Source organism: Chlamydotis macqueenii, chromosome 9 (assembly GCF_036417535.1).
Source record: "Chlamydotis macqueenii isolate bChlMac1 chromosome 9, bChlMac1.mat, whole genome shotgun sequence".
NCBI classification, from domain to species: domain Eukaryota; kingdom Metazoa; phylum Chordata; class Aves; order Otidiformes; family Otididae; genus Chlamydotis; species Chlamydotis macqueenii.
Window position 1 is genome coordinate 27,887,038 of NC_141564.1, and position 25,044 is coordinate 27,912,081.

At 47.7% G+C, this 25,044-nt stretch overlaps 1 protein-coding gene and 1 long non-coding RNA gene across 2 annotated transcripts; one reads left to right on the plus strand and one right to left on the minus strand.

Annotated features, from left to right (window-relative positions):
* Positions 1–8,164: 8,164 nt before the first annotated feature.
* Positions 8,165–15,399, minus strand: LOC147599757 (uncharacterized). Its single transcript, XR_015259401.1, has 3 exons — positions 15,275–15,399; positions 9,509–9,674; positions 8,165–8,323 (listed from the first exon to the last, which is right to left on the minus strand). It is a non-coding gene; the product is annotated as an uncharacterized LOC147599757 (long non-coding RNA).
* A 5,317-nt stretch (positions 15,400–20,716) lies between these two features.
* Positions 20,717–24,627, plus strand: LOC104482989 (solute carrier family 61 member 1). Its single transcript, XM_086754164.1, is given in 6 exon segments — positions 20,717–20,779; positions 20,782–21,026; positions 21,028–21,530; positions 21,533–21,601; positions 23,509–23,666; positions 24,544–24,627. Coding segments are annotated over 6 exon segments (1,122 nt in total).
* The last annotated feature ends 417 nt before the right edge of the window (positions 24,628–25,044 follow it).

Consider the following 25,044-nt stretch of genomic DNA (forward strand, 5'->3'; position numbering starts at 1 on the left):
GGGGTCTCCGCCATGGCCTCCCGCGGCGGCGGCACGTCACCCCTCCCTCAGCCGGGGGTGGGCCCGCGCAGGGGGCACGGGGCGCGCCGGGGGCGGCAGCCCGGCCCAGGCGCGGAGGCGGGGTCTGGGACCGCGCCGTCAGGACCTCTTATCTCCGCCGGTGCCTCCTAGGCCAAGCGGAGCTTGAGAATGTTCCACTGTGCGGATGTGGGAGCCCTTGTCAGGGTGCTGTGGCTCAGGCTGGCAGCACCGGTGGCTCAGGAGAGCGTCGCTCCTCAGGTCGCCAAGCCCTGCAGGAAGATGGAGTAAAACCATGCCTGGCCCAGGGCCACCTGCAGCAGTGGGTAGTGCATATACAGTATATGCACATGTCAGACACCCGCAGTCCTGCAGCTGCTTAGGGTATTGTGGCCGCTGGTGATGCCGCTGCAAAATGGCAGCTGAGGATGCTGTTCCCATGAGGAGTGCTTTGAGCCAGATGAGGCAGCTGCACAGACGGCTGGGATCGCCACCGGACATTGAAACGCAGCTGTTGATGCATGCCGCATTATGGGCAGTTAGGTGGTGGTCACTGCAGGGGGCTGCACGGTGGCAGGAGGGGCCCTAGAAAAGGTGCAAGGCAAGTGCTTTCATTTGAAGGCTTACACTGTCATGACTCTGTTAAGACAGCATACCCGCTACAGTTGCGATGCGTGGCACCTCTGGGGATATATGCCCATACTTAGTAATTTTCTTTATGGCTCGATTTAAGTCCTTGAAGAAATTTAAGCTGTATATTTCAGGAATATAGGAAGGGTGCTAATAAGTTTATTGTGCTCTTCTTTATCACTCTTGCAAGAATTATGAGTATTAAGACTGTAGCATAGGTCCTGAGCTATTTACATGACTCTACCTACTAGTCAAAACTGAGCAATTATAGATGATGAAAAATAGTGAAGGGTATAGATACAAAAGATACTCTAACTGAAGAGATGAGTTAGTCCAAAGAATCACAGAATCTCTGAGCGGCTGAGGTTGGAAGGGACCTCTGGAGGTCATCTGGTCCCACTCCCCTGTTCAAGCAGGGTCACCCAGAGCCAGTTGCCCAGGACCGTGTCCAGATGGCTTTTGAATGTCTCAAGGATGGAGACTCCACCACCTCCCTGGGCAACCTGTGCCAGTGCTGGGTCACCCTCACGGTGACAAAGTGTTCTGTGACGTTCAGAGGGAACGTCCTGTGTGTCCGTTTGTGCCCATTGCCCCTGGGCCTGTCACTGGGCACCACTGGAAGGAGCCCGGCTCCTTCCTCTCGGGACCCTGCCTGCAGAGGTTTGTGTGCATTGGTGAGATCCCGCGCAGCCTCCTCTTCCCCAGGCTGGACACTCCCAGCTCGCTCAGCCTGTCCTCACAGGAGAGGTGCCCTCCTGTCCCTTCGTCATCCTTGTGGCCCTTTGCTGGCCTCTGTCCAGTATCACCATGTCTCTGCTGTACTGGGGAGCCCAGCGCTGGACACAGTCCTCCAGGTGTGGCCTCAGCGGTGCTGAGCAGAGGGGAAGGATCCCCTCCCTCGACCCGCTGCCTAATCAGCCTGGGATACCATTCACCTTCTGTGCAGCAAGGGCATGTTGCTGGCTCATTTCATGTTCAACTCGGTGTCCACCAGGACCCCCAGGTCCTTTTCTGCAATCCATTATCTTCCTCAAGACAATGACCTATACCTGCTTTTTCACCAGACTAAACTGAGGAAAGTCTGTTAGGAAGGGGTTTCCTTTCTAACCTGAAATAGCAAATGGGTTTTGTCATGAAAGGATTTAAAAATGAAACAAACCCTCAAAAATGCAAACTGATGAACAAAGAACACCATTTCTAAATTTCCCCAATATGGGAAATTATGACAATTTTTGTAGACCTGTTTTAAAATGAAATTGCTTACTTTTAAAAATACCAAAATGAGGAAAGTGGTCCTTGAGCATCAATTAAAAAAAAAAGTTTTTAGAGCATACGAGTAATTTATGAAAAATCACATGCATAAAAATGCGTGAATCATAACTATAGGCAAAGCTGGTAATGTTGTATGTGAGCACGGATTACTAATATTTTCTGGTATACAGCCCTTTTTCAGGTATCTGTGGCTCTGACAAACTTGCTCCATGATGGTGTTGGGCATGGTTTGTGTCTGTCTCAGATGAAAGTTTTGAGAAATTTTTGGCCAGCACATTTCAGCTGTGTCTAGCTTGTTGCTTTGCCAAGTTTTTGAGAGAAAACAATAGAAGAGCCACTGTTGGTGATTGCCCTCGCCCCTCCCCCCCCCTTTGTATTATGTTAGAGTGGTGCAAAAAAGCGTCATTCCTTCTGGTTTCCAGGTGAAAAACAAACAAACAAACAAACAAACAAAACCAAACCCTAGGTTTGTCAGTGTTAAGCTTGAAAATGTGACAGAGAAATGCTCCCCCCACCCCTATGCATACAGCTGTTCGCACATGTTTGCTTGAGATTTTTCAGATGTTCGTGCTTGAACAGGTTGTAAATTCTATGGTTCCCTTGTGTGACTGGATTGCACATACATCCCTGCCCCTGTACTGACTGGTTACACTCCTTTCCCCACAACCTGGAGGGGTAAAGTCACAGGAAGAACCTGAGAGATAATCAGGTGTCCCATTAGCTTCCAAATCAAATGGAAGAAAAGATTATGTGACAGGAGAATAGACGGAAAAATGCCAGGAAAAGAGAGGAATGCTTGGGACAAGCTCTCATGAGATGAGAGCTAAGACAGGAAAGCATCTAAGCCTAGGATAAGCGGAGCCAAAAATAAACTCGCCTCAGTTTTGATGGAAGAGGATAAATTTAAGACTAGGTGAAAGATAAGTATATGAGGATGGGAACTAGCCAGGGAAACTGTATTACTTGTCAGCATACTATAGGACTTGATAAAAATCTGGTGAAGGGGAAGAAGGAAAAGATTTTCCTGGTTAAAGAGGCAGGCAGCATTCAGAAAGAATGGACAAAGTGCTACATAGCAGCCCATTAGGTGAATACTGGTGCACTGAATGAGGTGCAAGTCCTATGGAAAATGAGTCTGTGATCATGCAATTAAAACATTACATCAAAATGCATGTCACAGACGTCAAATTACCATTGCATATTATAGAACTTCCTTCTTTTAATGACTAATAGAGTTATTTTAGTAGGAGCTTGTCTATAACCTAAGTACAAAGACATTTCAAAACACCAAATACTAAGAAGTAGCTTTGAAATACAGGATTTATACAGCAGTAACAGAAACTGCTATCCCTGTAAATGGACCGTGTTAAGTGTAAACTTCTAAAGCACTTTATTAGCCATTTACACTTAAGCTATAGAATAATTTTGCAAATGTGCACAGTGAGTTCAACCACTGAAGTAATAAAACATTATAGGGAAACTTTCAGAATAAAACATTTCTGCCTCTGCAATATCTGGAGAAAAAAAAAAAGAAAAATGGTCAACTCCATGCATTCAGTCCAAGTTTAAAGTACTGGAATTCAGTTTTTACAACACTGCAACTGAAATGGTAATTCCACAGTGAGAATTCCACAGTGTGAAGTGCATAGCTGGATATGTGAGAGGCTTGCTTCCATTTTTCATCCTACCTTCTCTGTCTTGCCCTCTCACAAACTTCCCTGATGACAAAGGCTGTTCTGGATCATCCCCTCAGCTTTTTGAAGCCCTTCTCACCTTCACCTTACTGTGAAGCTAGACTGGACATTTATTATTTGAGAACTTAAAATAATCTGCATAGAATTTTAAAATTTGGCACAATTTTTTTCCTAGTGCTACAATTTCAATATAATGTAACTTATTCCAATAGGACCGAATAGGCTTTGGTGTTTCTATTTGAATAATCAAAATATCATGCTGTCATTCCAGCTTATTTATAGATCCATAGAATGGTTTGGGTTGGAAGGGACCTTTCAAGGCCTCCTAGTCCAACCCCCCTGCAAGGAGCAGGGACATCTCCAACCAGATCAGGTTGCTCAGAGCCCTGTCCAACCTGGCCTGGAATGTTTCCAGGGATGGGGCATCCACCACCTCTCTGGGCAACCTGGGACAGTGTTCCACCACCTCACTAGAAAAAAATTTTTTTCCTTCTATCTAGTCTGGATCTACCTCCATCTATTTTAAAACCATTCCCCTTGTCCTGTCACAAAAGGCCCTGCTGAAGAGTCTCTCCCCATCTTTCCTCACACACAGCCCCCTTTAGGCACTGGCAGGCTGCTCTCAGGTCTCCCCGGAGCCTCCTCTTCTCCAGGCTGAACAGCCCCAGCTCTCCCAGCCTGTCCTCACAGGAGAGCTGCTCCAGCCCTCTGATCATCTGCGTGGCCTCCTCTGGACCCTCTCCAACAGCTCCACGTCCTTCTGATGCTGGGGGCTCCAGAGCTGGATGCAGCGCTGCAGGTGGGGTCTCACCAGGGCAGAGCAGAGGGGCAGAATCCCCTCCCTCAACCTGCCTGCCACGCTGCTTTAGATGCAGCCTAGGATGCAGTTGGGCTTCTGTGCTGCAAGAGCACATTGCCGGCTCATGTTGAACTTCTCATCCGCCAGCACTCCCAAGTGCTTCTCCTCAGGGCTGTTCACAATCCATTTCAACCTTTCACATTCTTCTTTCCTAATGTATTTGTACAAGGGACTCCCAGTCATGTATCCAGGCTGTAGGTGCTACTGCCTCAGTAGGTAACAATCAATCTTACAGTTTCTTGCTTGCACAAATGTGCTGACCAGAATCTTAAACTCTCACAGAATAGAAGATTTTAGTACCTCATCTTACCATGCATTTCAATCCTTACTATAGGAAGCATTGAAATTCTTAATACTTGAAACAAACTAGCAGATTATAAAATTCCTGGAGATGCATTCTAGCAGGGATTTGGGAAGAAGCAGTGGTAATACTTTCACGAAGTTAGTCTGACTTACAACAGTGCTCTAGTTCCATGCTAGAGTTGTGCTGTATTTCAAGCTAGTGCTTCCTCCGGTTTAGGCAACGTAATTAACTTTAGTATCATGTGAAAATAATAAAAAAGATCAGGATGATATACTGCAAGTGACATTTCTGATTAAGTGAATTCAATTAGTCCCTTTTGGAAAACCTTAGTGTCATTAAGTTCAGATGCTTCAATTTCTTTCATAGCTGAAGAAGTATAATAGCATCAATATAGAATAGAATAGAATAGAATAGAATAATTCAATTGGAAGGGACTGACAACTATCATCTAGTCCAACTGCCTGACCATTTCAGGGCTGACCCAATGTTAAAGCATATTGTTAAGGGCATTGTCCCAATTCCTCTTAAACACTGACAGGTGTGGGGCATTGACCACCTTTCTAGGAAGCCTGTTCCAGTATTTGACCACCCTCTCAGGAAAGAATTGCTTCCTAATATCCTGTCTAAACCTTCCCTGGTGCAGCTTTGAACCATTCCTAGGTGTCCTGTCCCTGGATCCCAGGGAGAAGAGATCAGCACCTCGTCAGGAAGCCGTAGAGAGCAATGAGATCACCCCTCAGCCTCCTTCTCTCCAAACCAGATAAACCCAGAGTCCTTGTATAGGACTAGAATGTTTCTAGAGAAGTGATACATTAACAATAATACTCAGCAATTATAGTTCTCGAAAACCTATATAAGCATGAATCCCCTATCTCTGAGCAGTTAACTATTACCACATCCATTTTTAATGAAGAAGATTATAGGGCTCGTTTAGATTCAATGGGAAGATAGTTTGCAGTTTATGCTAGCATAAAGCAACAGCAGTGTTGCTTGGGAGGTCATTTTAGTTGGCCTCAGAATAATTGTTTCTGCATAACACCATCAGTTCAGGCAACACTGGTCTTTCTTACATAACTTCCTCAGGACTGTGCAGAACATCAGCAATATGTATCTGTGGTGTAAGAGCTTCCACACCTGACCCCACTGACAAGGTCTTGTACTTCTCAGAGCAGAATGATGTGAGCCTAGAGGTACACATTCCTGGGTTCTTGACCTAAGTGTGCCAGTGTGCTCAAGGGCTAATCAGTAAGGTGTTATTGAAGTGGAGTTTTATCTTAGGATGTTCAGATTTGCATAAGAAAAAGGTCATTAGTCAAGGTTACAAGACATTGATCTGAAGTCCTTGTTATCAAAACCATTGCAGTGCAAAATGGCCTTTAGGTGTTAAACCTCACCTCTCTGCTAAAATCGCTGTAATATGTGCAGAAGGACAGAGGTCTTGTCACAGTGCTGAAAAATACTTAGGGTGGACATAAACAGAAATGTACCTGGTGAACAGTTAAAGGTGTGCTAACTGAGTCAGCCTTATGAATTCCTCATTCACACTGATTGTGTGCTGTAAATTCCATTTAAGAGATGGGCAATTGTTTTACTGTTGAAAGTCTGCAGAGAAAAACTTCTTGCTGTGTCATGTTTACAGCATCCACGTTGGCTGTGCTGGGTACATTTGCTATCCCAGGTGTATCATTCCAAGTAAATATCACCAGGTTAAAAGGTTGATCCTTAAGTTTACCCTCCATCATAGTTAAAATAGCTGCCAAATGTAGCTACCTTACAGTATATGCTATATGAAGTGGGTTTCTTAAAAATGTTTTGGGGCTATATTAGGAAGCTGGGCATAATTAGTTTGACAACGCCGTCACGTCACGTATGAATTGGTCCCCGTGTATCAGGCGTGGCTCAATGATTATTTTCTAGCTGCATACTTCACACAGATCATAGCATTATTTATCCTGTGCAAACACTGAAACACCTCATGCTTTTCTCACTGTACAGTCCGGTTATTTTTTCATTGTCTTTTATCAGGATTTTCATCAATGTTTCCCCACAGCTTCCAGATTGTTCACAATGCAGATGCAGCAGTTCTGTTCACTGGGCTGGGCAATAGGAGTCACGTTACCCATGCCCTGCATTCTTTACATTAGTTGTTCATAGGAAGACAAATTTAATCATAGCTAGTACTAATTGAGGATGGACGGACACTTGGTTGTTTGTTTTAAAAGCCAGGATTGACATAATAAGAGGGCCTAAACTCCATTTGCTTCTTTCTGATGCTTTTGCTAGTAACTGTTTATATTTTGATGCAGCCTATTGCCTATGACAGTCAGTTTGTTACAGCAGTTTACACTGATATAGCTGTTGTGCCTGACACTTAAGACCTGATGCAGGTGGGTTTTGAACCTTAGAGTTTTCCTGTACTGTTTTTATGGTCGTATTTTTATTTTCTGTAAATACATAAAACATTTAGAAGCCCTCCAATGCTTCTGACTATAACATCTTAAAAAGCAAACTCCACTAGTTAACATTTTGTCAGTGCTAAGTATAGGCAACAGATCCTTCCCATTTTGTGTTCCCTAGTATCTTCTGGAGAAACCATGCTTACAGTGATGGTTTCAGTGTTTCAGGAAAGGTTAAAGGCATCTTTTTTGTTATTTCAGAGGTCCTATATGTTCTTCTAATAATCATTGTTTACAAGGGATGTTCTGAATATTTTAGGTCCCATAGGAATGCTACAAAGTTTCTGGATTTTATTGCTGTGTTCTCTGCTACAAGAGGCATTAAAATTTTGTAGGTAGGAATTCCCAGCCATTATTTTTCATTTAAATATATATTTTATAGCTTTTATAAAAGCTATAGTACAGAATTATTTGTGACATGATTCTTGCTTAAAAAAATAAAACCACCCCACTTGTACATGAGTTGAAAATTGTTTTTTTTTAAATGTTTAATGGGTATAATGGTCCAGTGAAGCAATCATACAATTTACCCTACAGTTATTAAGCACTTAACATTGATATGGCTTATGTTCAGGAGGCCCATTTGGATACAGCACAATATCACTTATGTGACTACATGTTGAGGAAATGTGCTTCATTTAGGTCAAGGGACAGCAAAGAGTAAACCTCTCTTTATGAAGCCAGTGACAATTACAAAAAGCATAGTACAAAATATTTTGGTTCCAGTGTCTCCTTCAGCCCTCATGCATTTAATGTCCATAGCTTCACTTAAATTGATGTGCTTTTACCTTTTAGTATTTTAGGTATATTTAGAGCCATTGGTAGGCTTCAAATATTATATAGCAATCTTTAATGAGACCCTTTTGTGACTTATTTGTATTAAAGAGGACAGAGTTTTGCTCTGGAGTAACAGAAATGAAGGACAGAGCGCTGCCTTTTTCTGTTGATTACTATTTATACACTATTTATCTTTTCAGTTTTGTATTGCTTATTGGAGAGTTAAGACAGATCAAATCCGTGCATTGGTCCAGATAAGAAGTGAAAAATGATGGAGAAGTGAGACAGCAGCTGGAGTAGTGGTATGGAGCATCTGTGATAGAAGAAAGAATTGGGAAATGTCAGATAGTTGGTAGGAGAGCTATTACGCACTGCAGAGTCATGCTGGAGAATGTGGTCATTAAAATATAAAGAAGATAAACGGAGATGGACAGGACCAAAAGCTATGGATTACAGTAGGCTTCTTTGAATTTTTAATCCAGCTTTTTAAAAGCTGCTCATATTAAACAACTCTGATAGGGAAATCTAGATAATGCTTGTCTTGTAACTGCTCATCACATCTTTCAAAGACCCTAGTGTCCAAATAACACCTTCAGAGCTAATCATGGTTGGTACAAAGAGAGTTTTAACGGGGAGTGACCTCTGGAATTCCACTTTCCTACATATGACGTCTGTGCTAGTGAAACATGACCATGGACAACAGAGCAGGACATAAGAAACAGAATATGTAAGTAGAGGTCTTTTACTAGATCAGCTGATTTAGTAGGAGAAAGTAGACTAGACAATCTTTTGGACACATGAGCCCTTCTGTAGTCTCAAATAAAACCATGGACTGAATAGCCTTACTGGTTTATGGCGTATCATAATAGACCTCCTCATTAACCTCTCTGTTCCATAGGGAACAAACCACCTGTTTCTCTTCCTGAGCATTGTCTCCTCTCTTATCCCCTTAATAACTTCTCTTTTACCTCTAAGGTGTTAGCTATCTTGTCTTTTAGAGATGATCCAACTGATATGCACCTAGCTAAACTCTGAGCAATTGCTTTCTAGTTGTATTTAGCTCAGCTAATTTTATTTAGGTCTGCCACATCTATTTTGGACCTGCTGAAGGCCTCTGAGTGTTCAAAAGCTTGGCTGGTTTTTTTTACAGCTGCAGCAACTGGTTTAATGCAGCATAATACCTCTATCTGCAAATCGAATTATTAAGTTTTGAGGGATGAGAAAATGAATGAAGAAAAACTTGAACACATACTGGATCCACTAGACTGAAAACAGCAGTGACAGGATAAATAGTTAATTTAAGAACTATTACACTTTACTTTTGTCTTCAAGCCTGTAGTGCTTACCATAGAAGAAAGCAGTCCAGAAATGCTGATCTTTGTAATCCCTAATATAAGTATGTCTTACTCTGAACATTGTGAAGGCAAAACATTTCCAGGGTCATGTAACATTTGTGACAGATTTTGATATCAGTTTCTGATTTAAGTGCATTTCTCACCCTTTTCTTGTCTCCTTAGGCATATTCAGTGATACTTAGACCTTTGGCTGTACTCTGGCGAGCTTAGTGGGGCAGAAATTTGTTTTTGTTGCCTTCCAGAGTGCAGTCTTCTGAAATGTGCTGGGATGTAGCAGGAGTAATTAGTGCAACAGCTTTGCTTTCTTTCCTGTGCAACAACAAGGTTATTGACCATCTCATCTTTTCTAAAGCGAAGTACTGTTTATTCAGTCACACCATGTATAGGAGTCAACCTCCTGTAAAACAGCAAACTGTTATCCCACCCAACCAGGCAGGCTCTCAGTATTTGTACAGACTATCTGATATCACCTCCAGGCACCACTAGGTAACCTTAGTTAAGTTCTCAGACTGTCAGTAAACCCGGACAAGCAAGCACGCCTCCTCATGCGAGGGCCACCACTGACGTTGTTCCCAGCCCTTCTTTGTTGCCAGACCTTTAGTATCAGATCAAACCAGTAAAATGATATCCCCCATCCCCTTGGGGTGAATCTTTAAAGAGCATAAGTCATGCACATTTGCAATGTTGTTTTTCCTCTATCTGCTTTTCCCAAGTTTCTGTTCAGACTCCACTGCAGGACTTCTGGTTCTTTGAAAATGCATTTCACATGGCTGAGTTTGCTACGGATACATCCAGTGACAAACACTTAATGATAAATGTGTCCCTTATAACATGAAAACAGAAGTGTGTGAGTATTTTGGGCCTTCTCAGCATCTGCTATGTTGCTATGTTGCAGTCCTTGAATGACCCAGCATGTTAGGACATTGCAGCAGGAATATTTTTATTCTTGGTTTCAAGGTTGCCTCAGTTGTAATTATAGAGTGACACAAATCTCGCTCTACCTTTTGCCAGTGCTAGCTGAAACTGTCTGTTTAGATTTCTCAGTGTTCCTTTGCAACAAAGACAGAACATACAGGAGATAATAGTTTCTCTATCCTGTGGCCTAGCTCCCTGACTTCTTTTATAATGGAATGGAAGACAGTAGTCAGGCCAAACAGTGATGGAGCTCAGCTGAACTGAATGGGTCTGCGACTCAGTTGCCGAGCTTGCACTGGAGTAAAAACCAATTTCGCTGCATCTATATAATGAGTGGGAATGCAGGGAAAGCTGTAAAGGAAAGGGAAATGGTTGACAGAAAGAAAAACATAAGAAAGGCTTTGGAAAAACAGAGATTTATGGAAACTGAGGAGAAACTGGAGAGGGCATAGTATAAATGAGAATAAGTGAAACTGAAAAAGAAAGGCTGGGAAGAATTTCAGCTGTAAGGAGTTTTCAGAATTGGAAAAGGAAGAGACCTGTAAGAATAAAACTTCTGTTTCTTTCGGGGTTCTTGGCGATGATATTACAATGATGTAGTGAAGAGAGCAGAGACAAAATCAAGGACTTTGGCTGTGACACTAAGCGAGATGAATTTTAAAAATTCTTCAGTGCTGAGGCTAAGAGAATAGGGAAGCTAAAGAATTGTATGGGAGAGAAGTCTGAAGACAAGCTGGAGTGCTGTGTTAGGTAGGGACATTTGGCAGTAACTCTTGAAACCATTGCCCAGAAAGACTTGTGGAAAATAAGAAGGGCACTAGCCAAGCTTCTTTAAAGCAAGACCTCCCTGGGAAAGCAGGGGATTGTGATATGCAAGAGTAAGATGCAGTCAGCAGTTTCACTGGGGCTGGCATACAGCTACTAATGCTGCAGGATACTTAGTATCCCACTTTGCTTCAATTAGATCTTTTCTGCTCCATCTTTCCTTAGCAGAGCTACTACTCCGTTCACTTTCCAATAAAGGAATGGAATTAGCTGGAACAATTCTTGGTGGGTCTATATGCAGCATATGTTTCATTGTCTCACATTGTACTTGCATTTAATATGATGATAAAACTCAATACTCAGATAACATCACCTTTCCTGTTACTGATGGCTGAAATAGCAAGAAACTAGTATGCCTCTTATCTGGCTATAAATACATATTTTAAAATTTGAAAATTCAGCTTAAATTTTCATAAATGATCATTTTCCCAGACAAGCTATGGGTCTGAAAACTGGCATACACAGACATAGTCACTTTTGAAATTGTATAGAATCATAGAATCATAGAATCACATGGTTGGATGGGACCTATAAGATCATCTAGTCCAACCGTCTTCCCACTGCCATTGCTGCCACAGCTACTAAACCATATCCTGTAGCTTCTCATCAAGCCGCCTCTTGAACGCTGCCAGGGACGGAGACTCCACCACCTCCCTGGGCAGGCCGTTCCAGTGCCTTACCACTCTTTGAGAGAAAAAGTTTTTCCTCAAGTCCAATCTAAACCTCCTCTGGTACAACTTGTGGCCATTTCCTCGGGTCCTGCTTGTTGCCTGGAAGAAGAGGCCAAACCCCTGTTCATCACAACCTGCCTTCAGGAAGCTATAGAGTGCAATGAGGTCTCCCCTGAGCCTCCTCTTCTTCAGACTAAACAATCCCAACTCTCTCAGCCGCTCCTCATAAGACTTGTGTACTTTTACTGAGGACTGAGTCTTTCCTTTTTCATTTTGGTGGAGAGCTCATCTTGTCTCAAAAACAGTGCTGGCTGTGGAATAGTAAGACTTCGGGAAATAAGTGCTTTCAAGCCACCCTGTATTTACCCATGCAGTATAAAATGAAAATGTACCCCTTAGGGAAGGGGAATTCATGCCCGTCAGTGTGGATGAGGAGGAGATACAAATCTAAACAACACATTTAACCACTCCAGAACTTCTTTAGCCATTGCTCCTTGTAGGAACTGAAACATTTGTTTCGAGAGATTTAGAATTTGACTCTTCTCTTCCACTTTAATCCATGTGTCTTGGATTTGGTTGATAATGTTGACAGATTCATTAGCTAGGTACAGATTTCATTAGCTAGGTGCAGATTATATGTGTTGTCAAAACCCCATTTGTATTGAAGCCCATGTATGATTTTGATGCTGGGCCTGTACAGTCAGTCTCTCCTCATAAATACTTCTCATTTCATGAGCAAAGATTTGAGTGCAACTACATTTAAGCACGGAGGAGGAAAGCACTGTTAATGAGTTATTTTTGGAGTCCTTCTTTCTTTGTTGCTGTGTGAAGTTTTTGTGAAAAAAAAAATTCATTTTGCCTTGAAGAGCATTCAGTTGTTCTTGCTTTTCTTTTAAATACTGACCACTGTAAACTGTTTATTGTGCAAGATTTGGTTAAAGTATCTGATACAACTTAAGGATATTAGATTTGCAAAGTACTGCACAGAAGAGGAACTGTGCTAAAACTACATGCTGTTGTGTATTATCAGTCTTGACTTTCTCTGCCTACTATATTGATTTGGGAAAAAAAATATAACTCTTAAAGTAACGTATTCCTCAGCCTTCTCTTCATAGTTAACACAGTTATTTAAGATGCATGTGCTATACGCAGACTGGTAAGTAAAAGACAGAGGAGGCTGCCTTAATCTTTGAGGAATCTTGTATGAGACAGAAAAAAAATAAGACTGAGGTCTCAATTTACCTCACAGTGCCTGGGAACATGCTTTCCTCCTTGATTTGTGGCCAGAGCATATGCAGTGCCCAGAAGCGGCATGGCAGAGGGCAGGGTCCCTTTCCCCATGGCAGGGGCAGGTGAGGGTCAGGGACACCAGTCAGGTGAGCGAGACCTTTGGCAGCCACAGGCTTGGGGATGGCTCCTGCCCACTGTGGCTGCCTGGAAGTGGTGGTGTGGGCTGAGGGGTCTCGGTCCAGGCCCGCTTGGTGCAGGAGCATGCGAGGCAGGGTCTGCTGAGAGCACAGATCTGACTTCCTCACCCCTTGCCCTGATTTTAAGGCCCCAGTTACTCCCCAGAACCAGCTAGAGTGTGCAGTCGGCCATGTGGACACGGACAGATGGGAACTGTGGGGAGGAAGGCAGACCCTGCAGCAGGATTGGTGATGTGGCACTCTGGGGGGCCAACGGTCCTGCTGTTGGCAGGCCTGCCTGAGAGGGCTGGTAAGGGACAAGACAGTTTAAAATCAGCTGGTAGTTGTCAGTGGCCCTGCCTCTGGATGTTGGACCATGGAGCTGAGGGGACCATAAATATTATGTTAATTGTCTCTAATGGAGATGAGTTAGTGCTTGTGATGATGCAGGTAGGTTCAGTGGAAGTGCAGCTTACTGCAATCCTATGGATTGATTCTTGCATATGGTGGCTAAAATCAGACCTACAAACAGCATCTGTAACACATCCTGGTGTCTATCCGCCTGTTCTGCTACACTTCCAAAGGAAGTGGAAACTTTAACAGCTGTGGGCAAGAATTCCTCAGCTTCTTTTTACCGTTTTCCTGCTTTTATGTGCTCTGGCATGTATTGCTCAAAACTGAGGGTTCGGTCACTCACATTCCGTGAACTATTTAGAGTTCATTGTTTACAGTTTCTCACTCAGGTGGCAGTTTATGACTTTATTCTGTGGGACTCTGTATCTATCAGTCAGGGCTGACAGTTTACTTATTTACTGATCAGGGTGCGGGATTTAATATCTAACCTCATCCATAAGTTGTAAAGCACCAACAATAGTTGGGGTTCTAAAATATATTCTATAATACTACTAAAATATGTAGTTTAACACTTAAAGTTCAGGGTTTAGAGCTTACTGTTAAATGAAAAGTTGCAAATCCTTAGATAATAAATTGTCAGCCCTGAACCCCAAGCAGCACACTGTGAACCATTTTAGAGGGCTCAAATCTTTCCCCTGGTGCTAGCCAGCATTCAGCTCTGTGGTCTGACCTGAGGCAATGAGCAGGAGGTAACTAGGCAAGTGTTTGAAGAAGTAGATCTGCTTTTGCATGCCTGAATTGAGAGAGGGCTGTGGCACAGTTATGCCAAAAATGTCGACACAGGAAGTTTCTGAAAGGTTAATCTGTAGTGACTATTTAGTCTGATCTATTTCTTGCAGCAAACCCAAATGCTGTGGTAGTCTTCAAAACGGGGGTGGAGGGGCAGCATTTGTGGCTTGCATCTTCTCCTTTACCTAGTTTGTGTGTATTAGATTAGCATTTATGTTTGTATACTAAATTTGGTTTCCTGTGCTTTTCTCCAGGGCTTTCAGTTTTTGCATGGCTTTATCCATTTACAGGATGATGCCTTTTACTGTGTCTGTCAGCAAGCAGCAGCTGACAAATTACTGTCACAACGGATAGCAAGGCAGTGGAGTTGATACATGTTGGAAAGTGCCTGCTAGCCTTGAGCACTACTAGGCGTTGGTGCACACGGCTTGCGTGGCAGCACGCGGAGAGGCTTCCTGCAGCTGCAGAGGTTCTTTCTCCATCCCTCTGTCCAGCTCCCTGTCCCTCTGTTTTTATCGCCCTGCCTGACTGTCCTTCCCACCAACTCTAGCCGTCTGCCGAGCTTGCTCGCTGCCTTTCTCTTCCTGTCCCAGACGCTCTGTCCTGCCCGTTGTCTCTTTTCTTCCCAATCAGTCTCTCCAGCCCGCATCGCTATTTTCCCGCCGCTCTGCCAACTCTACACCTCACGCATGCGCAGAGCCGCCGCCGCGCTCTCGCCCGCCCTCCGCTCGTCCCGACCCCGTGCTGCGGCTGGGGACACGCATGCGCACTGCGGCCATCGTGCTCACTGTTGCCGCCAGTTGATCGGTCTCGAGTACTGCAGCTGGGGAGGGAAACGCATGCGCAGTACCGGCGCCCCGCTCGCGCTTCCCTCGATTGATCCCAGCACAGCACTGCAGCCAGCCCTCTCACGCATGCGCAGTTCCGCCTCCGCCTCACGGTTGCTTACCGTTGATCGCAATTCACTGCTGTACGGGGCTGGGAGGGGGTGTACGCATGCGGAGTACTGCGGCGCTGCGCACCGCTCCCCGTGGCGGATCCCAGCATCCTGCCTCGGCCGGCCGCCGTCTTCACAGTAGCCTCCGGCTGGCCACAACCCCGTACTGCAGCTCGCACCGTACTCCCTGGTGCCCTCTCTCGATCACAGTCCAGTCATGCAGCGTGGGGGCACACGCACGGGCAATGCCGCCGTCCGGCTCACTGCTGCCGTCGGCCGATCACAGCCCGGTACTGCATGTGGGGCGGCGACGCGCACGCTGTCTCCGTCCTGCTCAGCGCTGCCCCCAGTTCACCACAGCCGAGCGGCGCAGTTCGCCGCGTGCGCGGTGCTCCGCGAGAGGCCAGCAGGATCACCAGCTGTGTGCGCCGCTTCTTCCCGCCGCTCAGCTCGGCAGGAGGCTGATTTGGCGTCTTGGTGCTCCCCGTTGTCTTGGGGACGAACAGTTGGTCTCGGAGCTGCTCCACGGCACTCACACACCTCTACAGCAGCACCGCTTGCTGATGCACCGCGATGCAGTGGCATGCCCAGCGGGCCCCAATGCGCATGTGCGAGTGAGCCGTGCTCAGAGCGCGGCGAGGGGAGCACGACAGAGAGCAGGACCGGCGTGGCACCGCACTGTGAGTGCCGGGGAGAGGGGACAGGACAGAAGCAGAGCAGTACCATGCTACGATCATTTCCCACCGCCTCTACCTTGCTTCCTGCCACCTGCAGCGTCGGCAGCTGGTGCATGCACAGTGCGTGCAACTAGCATGACGGTGGCATGCAGGCCTCAAGCATTGGGACTGCTTGGTGCTGAGTGCTCAGGGACGCCAGTGAGGTGAGCGAGACTTTTCAGTGGCTGCGGGCTTGCGGATGCCTCCTGCCTGCTGGGGCCATCCCTTCCTGGAGGCAGTGCACTGAGGGTCTCAGCCTGGAGACGCTCAGTCACAGGGTGCCTGAGGCTGAGCCTGCCGGGAGCACGGGGAAGATTTTATCTTCCCTTCAGGGGCCATGTTTCTCCCCCGCAGTTGGTGTGTGTCCTCTGTCCTGGGGACACTGACAGCTGGGAGCTGTGGGGCAACGGGCAAGCCCTGGAGCAGGATAGTGGAGCAGTGGCTCCCTGCTGGGGAGGGGCAGCTGGTCCTGCTGTGGCAGTCCTACTCATTAGGTACATAAGTACATCCTCAAGTTAGCAACCTGAGAATTGGGGGAAGCAGGAAGATAGGCTGAAAGAAAGGCACCTCCAAGCACCTTGTGGCCTCCCCACCCCTAGGCACAGACTGTGGGTGCCTGCCCAACTAATGAAAATTTCCAGTGGGCCTCCCTGAGCCCTGCTTGCCCCATACAGTTGCCCCAAAGCCGTGGGACTCCCCAGTCCTGTGTGTGCCAGTGGGTCACAGGTTGCTTCTGCTGTCCCCCCAGGCACCCAAAAGCAACCAGCCAGCCACGTAGAGCACCCATACACACTCAGCTCCCCTCTGGGACAGAACCCCACACTCTGATGCGCAGCCTGATTGGCTGTTAGGACAGGTGCCTGTGGTAGGGCAGTCTGGAGCTGCCATCGTCTGTGCTCCATGTCAGTGCAGTCTGCCATTACAGCATTGTTTCTAGTGCCCATGCAGGGTTACCTCCCAGCATGGATTGCATCATGCGCATGACACTGGCATCAAGCCCTGTTTCCTGATGGATCTGTCTTAATGCAAACTGGTGTCTTCTTTGCATCAGCTTCTTTCTGCTTCTGCCTGTGTGCAGCAGAAACCTGGACCTGTGTCATAGTTTAGCCACGTCTACCAGACTACGCAGTCTCTCTCTTGCTCCCCCCACCCTCCGAGAGAATAGGGAGAGACAATATAAGAAAAATGGCTCCAGGTTTGACATAAAGACAGGGAGAGATCTTTAAAGTTACCATTATGGGCAAAACAAACTCGACCTGGGGAAAACTATTTGTTTATTATTAAAAACAAAGCAGGATAATGAGAAAGAGAGCAAGATAACTTCCCCCCACCTCTCCCTCTTCTCGGGCTTAACATTTTTACATTATCTCTACCACCTTCCCCCCCAAATGACAAAGGGGGGGAAGAGGGAATGGGGGTTACGGTCCGTTCATTGCTTGTCACTTTATGCTGCTCCTTCCTCATCAGGGGAAGAAGAACTCACGTTCCTCCCCTGCTCCAGCGTGGGGTCCCACCCATACGCCACAGTCCTTCGTGAAACTGCTCCGGCATGGATCATCTCTTCCACGGGGTGCAGTCCCTCCAGAACAGCTGTCCCAGCGGGCCCTCCATGGGCCACAGCCTCCTTCAGGCCTCCACCTGCCCTGTCGTGGGGTCCTCCACGGGCTGCAGGTGGATCTCTGCTCCTCTGTGGACCTCCATGGGCTGCAGGGGGACAGCCGGCCTCACCATGGGCTGCACCACGGGCTGCAGGGGAATCTTGGCCAGGAGCCGCATTACTCCTCCCCCTCCTTCTTCACTGACTTTGGCGTCTGCAGGTGTTCCTCTCACCAGAAATTCTTCACAATGGGCAGGAAGACGCCTCTCAGGTTCTCTCACATCTTCTCTCCACTTCTTGCAGCCGGGCCAGGCCGAGTCGGCCCCAGTCGGCCGCCCAGCGGGAGGCCAGAGGGTGAGGGGTGCAAGGCCCACAAGGCTTGCGCCTCCCCCTCTCTGCCCCTGTTCCAGCTTCTTCACATCTTCCTTTTTTTTCCCCAGTTTTCCCTTTCTTAAATAAATTGTCACAGAGGCGTTATCAGGGAACATTCTGTCACCAATTGTCTTGGCCCTGGCCAGCAGCATGTCCGCCCTAGGCCCAGACGAGTCCACTGAACAAAGGGGAAACTACTTCTAGAAGCTTCTTACAGAAGCTGCCACCATAGCCCACCCTCACTAAATAAAACCAGAACAACCTGACTCTGCTTTCTGGCACACTGTTCTGTCTGTCGCTAGGACTTTCTAGCAAGATTTGTTTGACTTGGGCCACTTGTGTTGTCTCTTAAGCAGTGTGAGTGAGGCAAAACCCTGCTTCTGTCACTTTCTTGGTCAGAGTCTCCGCTGGTCCTGGCCATGCGATGCTGCGGTGCGGTGCCGCCGTGCTTGTTGCTCCCTCCCGGTAAGGAAACATCGCTGCCGCCCCACGGGCGCGGTGCCAGCAGTCGGTCAGCGCGCAAAGCGCGGAACTGCAGCGTCGGCCCTGCGCTGGGACAGAGCAGCGCCGCCGCCTTCTGTGCTGATGCCACAGCATAGCAGTGTGCCGGGGGCGCTTTCCAGGGGCAGGTGGGGGCCAGGACCAGCAGTGAGGTGAGCGAGCCCCTTTGGCAGGTGCGGGGCTGTCTCCTGCCCACTCCGGCTGGATAAAGATACGATAAGGCTAAACGTCAAAGGTGCATTTCCGGCAGAAAAATGCGTAAAGTTTGTAAGTTGTACGGGAAAGTGTGAAAACTTCACCCATTCTTTGACCCACATAAAGTGTTAACACAATAGGGGAACAATCTTTTGCATATTCAAATACCAAATTGCCCCTAAGATGGTTCCTACTATGTAGTCATGAAGCCTATACCTATATCCCAGCAAATGTCACAGTGTTACCTCAAATACATATAATAATTTAGATTACATAGAAATAATACAGATTATAAAATAGATTAATCACTTTAGAAGGTAATATAATTCAAGGAATAAAAAAGTAACACATGGAATTCGTGGTATGCGTTTTATCCAAGGATTGTTTAGACTATACATAAAGTTGACTTGTTTTGAATAGATAATGCTTAAGGAATATTTGGGTAGCAAGCTAAAAAAACACCAGATAAAGAACACGTCAAGGCTTCTTACAAGAAGTTAGCAGGAAAAACAAGAACTCTGGTGTCCTTAAATGACCCATAACCATAAAAGGACAAAAGGAGTAAGGGTACTCTTCCCCAAATGACCACCTGAGACCACCAGAGACCCTGGAGCAGGCGCAAAAGACTTTGGGTTGATTGCCAAAGAGGGCAACATGTCATGCTTGCTCCGTATAATGAATATGTATTAGATAGGCCTGCATATGTATTAAATAGGCATGATATTTTGACTTTTAATGTATAAATTTAAACTGAAAACTCCAGTAGGTGTGCTTGATTAGTGGAAATCTTCCACCTTGCATCCTGCACAGAGTAATGCAATGTCTCGTCTCTAAACATATTTTGTGTGTGTTTCGGGAGTTAACTTCAGGTAACAACAGGTGGCCATTGTACAATAGGCAGGTTAACTATGCTTATACCTTCCAAAGAAGATTTAACTGATGGATCAAAGAAAGGCATTCAAAGAAAGAGAAGAGAAGCAATCCAAACTGTAAATCTGAAATAACTCTTTTTAGTCCAGGAGAAATAGGCCCGGCTGCCTTCCTTACACCAGAAGTAGGCGTAGCCATGAATTGCCACCTGATTAACCATCTCACTTGTGCGATGGCCAAAAGCGTAAATTCTACTTCACAGGCATTAGCAGCCTGAAGTCAGGAAATAGTCCAGCTACAGGAGGCTACCCTCAACAACAGGGCAGCCATACATTACCTTCTGTTCAGACATAGCCGTGGATGTGAGGAATTCAAAGGGATGTGTTGTTTTAATTTGTCAGATAACTTGCAGCTGGTTGAGGAAAGGATTGGACAGTTACACACATTAGTTCAGGAAATTAAACAAAACACCAGGATTGAGTTTTCATGGTTGACTTCACGGTTACTGAATTTTGGGTGGTTAAAACAATTGTTCATTATTATTATATTTTTGCTTGTGGTAATTATAGTGTGCTACTGTATTTTACAATGCCTACCTGTGTGTCAGGAATTTTCCAAAAAATTGTGTCATAGGCTCCAACCAATCATGGTGAGAAGTGATAACATGGAATATTTTTTGAAATTAGCAAGTATGAAAGGAGGTGAGAACTATGGGACCTCTGAGTAAGGTCTGTTGTCTCAAAGGGGGGGAAATTGTGTGCTTCAGAGTGAAGAATTACAGTAAGATATGTCACTTCCCAAAAGGGGAGATGGGAGATAAGGGGGTATGGAATGAGCTGGAATCGACAAAGATGAGTCATAGTATGGTTACCTGAAAGTAATCTAGCACTAATTAGCATGATAAAAATCACACTCCTGGGAAGACACCCTACATGTTAATGTCTGACCAACTTTGTGTAATGAACTAGTCAATAATCAGGACCTGTGCAGAACTGCACCACTTACATAACTAAAAGCTGACCAATGAGTAAGACTTGTGCAACTTCTCCTTTGTTGTAACCTGTATAAAAAGCCTATGACCTCTCCAAAGAGTTGTGCTAGATTTGCACATTATTGCCTAGCAGCCTTTTCTGTACAGAACAGCATAAAAGGTTAGAAAGTGGATCTCAGCTCTCTGTGCTCATTGGTTCTGAGGCACCGGGCATGAACCTGTTCCGCAATGAAGGGAAAACAGTTTCCTCTTCTTTAGTAGATCACCTGAGTCAGAAAAAAAATCCTACATCCTTTTTTCCTCGACCTACTTGATTTGTGGTTTGGCCAAACTCTCCTGGGATTATCTGGTGCTGGTGGCAGAGAGGGTTTTAGGGGGGTTATGCATGGCGTTGCTCTTCTCCACCCTCAAGGAGTGGTACATCCATGAGCACATGGAGTGGTACGACTTTCCGGCCAAAGGCATCGCCATCACCTTCTCCCAGGTGGCTTTTTGGAACAACGTCATCACCAGGAGGGTTGGGGGGTGCAGCCAAGTGGTTGGGCCCAGTGGCCCCGTTCATGGTCTCCATCACCCTCCTGGTGCTGTTGGGGATCTTTGCCGTGAAAAATTGAGAGGAAAACTATGGGAAGAAACAAGCTTTCTCCAAAACATCCAGCGATGGTTTGAAGTGCTTGCTCTCTGACTGGTGCATCCTTCTCTTGGGCACTATCCAGGCTCTGTTTGAAAGCGTCACTTACATCATCTTCCTCTGGCGCCGCATCCTGGATGGCGCTCACTTGGGCATCGTCTTCTCCAGCTTCTTGGCCACCAGTGTGCTGGGCTCCTTGCTCCACCGCCTGGCCATCTCCCAGAGGTACCACTTCCAGCCCATCCACCTCCTCTTCCTCGCTGTTCTCCTGCTCTTCTCCCTCTTCATGCTCACCTTGTCCACCAGCCTCAGCCAGGAGAGCCTGGCCGAGTCCTTCCTCACCTTCCTCCTTGTTGAACTCTCCTGCAGGCTCTACTTCCTGGCAATGGACTTCCTCTGACACAAACTGGTGAACTGGGGTTGGTGAACTGGTTTCACCTCCCCCTGAACTTACTGGCCTGTCTAAGTCAGTCAGCGACTGGCAGACAGACATCAGGAGGATGTTTGGCATCTGCTCGGCCATTGTGCAGCTGGCCATCGACTGCCTCTTTGCCCTCAGCCACCATGAGGCTGAGCTCTGCCTGCCCGTGCCACTGGGACAAGACAACACTGATGCCACACTCAAACCATGATGGGGTCCCACGACGGGTGTCACCCCCCTGAGGGACCAGGCAGAGGACGTGGGGACACCCTGACCCACTGCTACAGGGTGAGTGGCCCCTCCAAGTGGCTGCTGACCCTCTAAACATCCTTGTCCCCAACGCCTCCATGGTAGCCGGGGGGGGGGAGGGGGGCGGAGGCATGTGGGGAGATGTACTCTCTCTCTCTCCCTCTTTTTTAAAAGAAAGGTATTTCTGCAGATCCTTGCCCTCCCCCCCCATTTTTCTGGGGGAACCAGCTCCAGATCTGCCCCCTGCCCAGCATGGGGTTCTGGGCATGTGCAAGTCGCACACTGGAACCTTGTTGTCCCATGCAGCGGTGCAGCCAGCCATGCTTGCACCACTGTTCTTGGTGCATGGGGATTTCTGTGCACACCAGTGTTTATGTTTTACAGTCATCCCTGGTGCACAGTGGGGGTTCCGTGTGCACCAGTACTTCTCTTGCACAATCATCCCTTGTGCACAAGGGACTGAGTGTCTGCGTCTGCCAGGGTTTCTGTTACAACAATACGTGGCTGTCCCACTCCACACAGAGCCATGTCGCAGCACCTCATTGCACACTGATCTGCAGGCACTCCATTGCACACCATGTGGCACACGCCCCCTTGCACATTTTCCCACATGCCATTGCTGTGTTGGGCAGCAATCCTGGCACCTCGCTGCACACCAGCAGCCTCATTGCACGCTGGTCCCTGCACACGTGGGGCACAGGTGTCTTTGCATGCCAGCTTCCTGTTGCACGAGGGCCCTTGCACACCCATTGGCATTGCAGGGGGAGGTCCCTGCACACTGTTACGGATTTATACATGCTGGCCACCGTGGCAGGGTCTGACCCTGGGGTCTCATTGGTTCATGTGAGGTCTGAGGCCACAGAAACAGCTGGAGGGCTGCTATGAGGACAGGCTGCAGGAGTGGAATTGTTTGGCCCAGAGAAGAGAAGGCGCGAGGGAGACCTTATTGTGGCCTCTCAGGACGTAAAGGGAGCTGATAGGAAAGACGGGGACAGACTTTTTAGTACAGCCTGTGGTGACAAGACAAGGGGAATGGTTTTGAATTGAAAGAAGGAAGGTTCAGCCTAGCTATAAGGAAGAAATATTTTACACTGAGGGTGGTGGAGCACTGTCCCAGGTTGCCCAGAGAGGCGGTGGATGCCCCATTCCTGGAAACATTCCAGGCCAGGTTGGATGGAGCTCTGAGCACCCTGATCTGGTTGGGGATGTCCCTGCTCCTGGCAGGGGGGTTGGACTGGGTGGCCTGGAAAGGTCCCTTCTCACCTGTGATTCTTTTAATTGTCTCCTTGGTCCTTCTCATTCTGCTTCCATCTGCCAGATCCAGCAAGTTCTGTCTGCAAGCATTAGTTTTATCAGAAAGTTGGGGCTGCGTCAGCTCCTGTGGGCCTGAGGCTTCAGCTCCTTCAGCTGCTGGTATGGAGCTGCTCATAACCATAACACTGTTGTGTACTGGTCCCTGCGCATCAGCACCCTGTTGCATGCTACTTGCATGCATACCAGCAGCCCCCTATTGCACAAGAGTCCCTGCACATCCATGCTTGTTACATGGGGGTCCTTGCACACCTGCACCTGTTGCACAGGGTGCGCATAGACCCACACCTGTTGCGTAGGGGTTCCCTGCACACTCGTCCCCAGTGCCCGGGATCCTTGCACACCCACACCCATTGCAGATGGGGGTCCTTGCACACCCACCCCTATTGCAGGGGGGTCCTTGCATACTGTGGGAGCCACGTGGAAGCCAGAGGTGGCCTTGAGGCTGCTCAGCAGCACCCCAAACAGCCCAACTGTATCAGACCCTGGCTATTTTGCTCCCAAACTCAAGGCTGCTGCAGAGAAAAAGAACTCTGTCTTGGCCAGAGCAGTACAGCAGGGGCCTGCACAGCCACTACCATCGCATGGGGGTCCTGCACAACCACCACCACCACCACCATCACACAAGGGTCTCCATGCACCTACCCTCCCATTGCACGAGGGTCCCTGCACAATCACTGCCTTTGCATTAGCGTCCCTGCACACAGCCCCCATTGCACAAGGGTCCCCATGCACTTGTCCCTCACTGCATATGGGTCCCTGCACAATCACCACCATTGCGTGGGGGGTTCTTGCACATTGACCTCCCGTTGCACAACGGTCCCTGCATGCCAACTCAATTGCATAAGAGTCCTTGTGCACTGACCCTCATTGTACGAGAGTCTCCGCACACTGACCGCCCCCTTGCACAAGGGTCCCTGCAAAACCATCTCCCTTACTCCAGGAGCTCTGCGCATGCGCACCCCCTCCGCACTGGGGACTACAACTCCCGACGTGCCTCGCCGCCCTACGCAACCTCGCGCTGATTGGCTACGGGTGGTATTTGACCAGGGCGCGCGGCGGGGCCCTCCAGCCCGGTGGCGGCGTGAGTATGAGGCCCCGCCAGCGCGGGGGTCGGGGCCTGCACGTCACGGGGAGGTGGACGAGGGGTGCTCCAGACCGCGGAGGGGCTGTGAGCATTTGGGGAGTGGGGTTGGGGGCTGGGGAGGGAGGCTGGGAGCGGGGACTGTGGCTATGGCCCGCTGTGTGCCCCAGTGGGCTGAGGAATGGGGCTGGTGCGGTCTGTGTGCTCTAGAGGGGCCGGGAAGTAGAACTGGGAGGAACTGTGAGCCCTAGGGGAGTCGGGGAGCGGAGCTGGGGCGTCTGTGGTCCCCTAAGGGGCTGGGGAGAGGGGCACAGAGCCCCCCTACAGCTCCCTTTTCCCCCAGGAAGGCTTGGAGGGCCACAGTGTGGATACAAAGACCGTGGTGACCATTGTCTTTGCCGAGTTGAAAGCTTACAAGTCGGTCTGAGCCGACATGGAGCAGGAACAGTACAAAGTCCTCTGTAACATGCAGGAGATCTATTTGGAGGAGAGTGGCTGCCTGCATGAGTGAGCTGTCAGCTTGACAGAACTGGCCCAGGTCTTGTGTGATCACACCTATGCCCAGCAGTGGACTGGTGGGTGGATGCTGGCATGCTGGGATCACCTCTCTGTGTCCTCAGAAGTCCCCAAGGAGCATTTGAGGGCCCTCAGGGAGAGTCTTAAGGATTTGGAGTGTTATTGCTCAGGCTGTTTGCTCTCTTTGGGGTTGCAGGGTGTATCTGTTCCTCCTCTTAAGATGCTCCAGGGGTTTTGGGGGCAGAAGGTTGTTTCTAAACCCTCTCTCCAGTGGCTACTCCCTGAACTCGTTCTGTGAAGCCTTGCAGCTGCTGGAGTCACTGCCCGG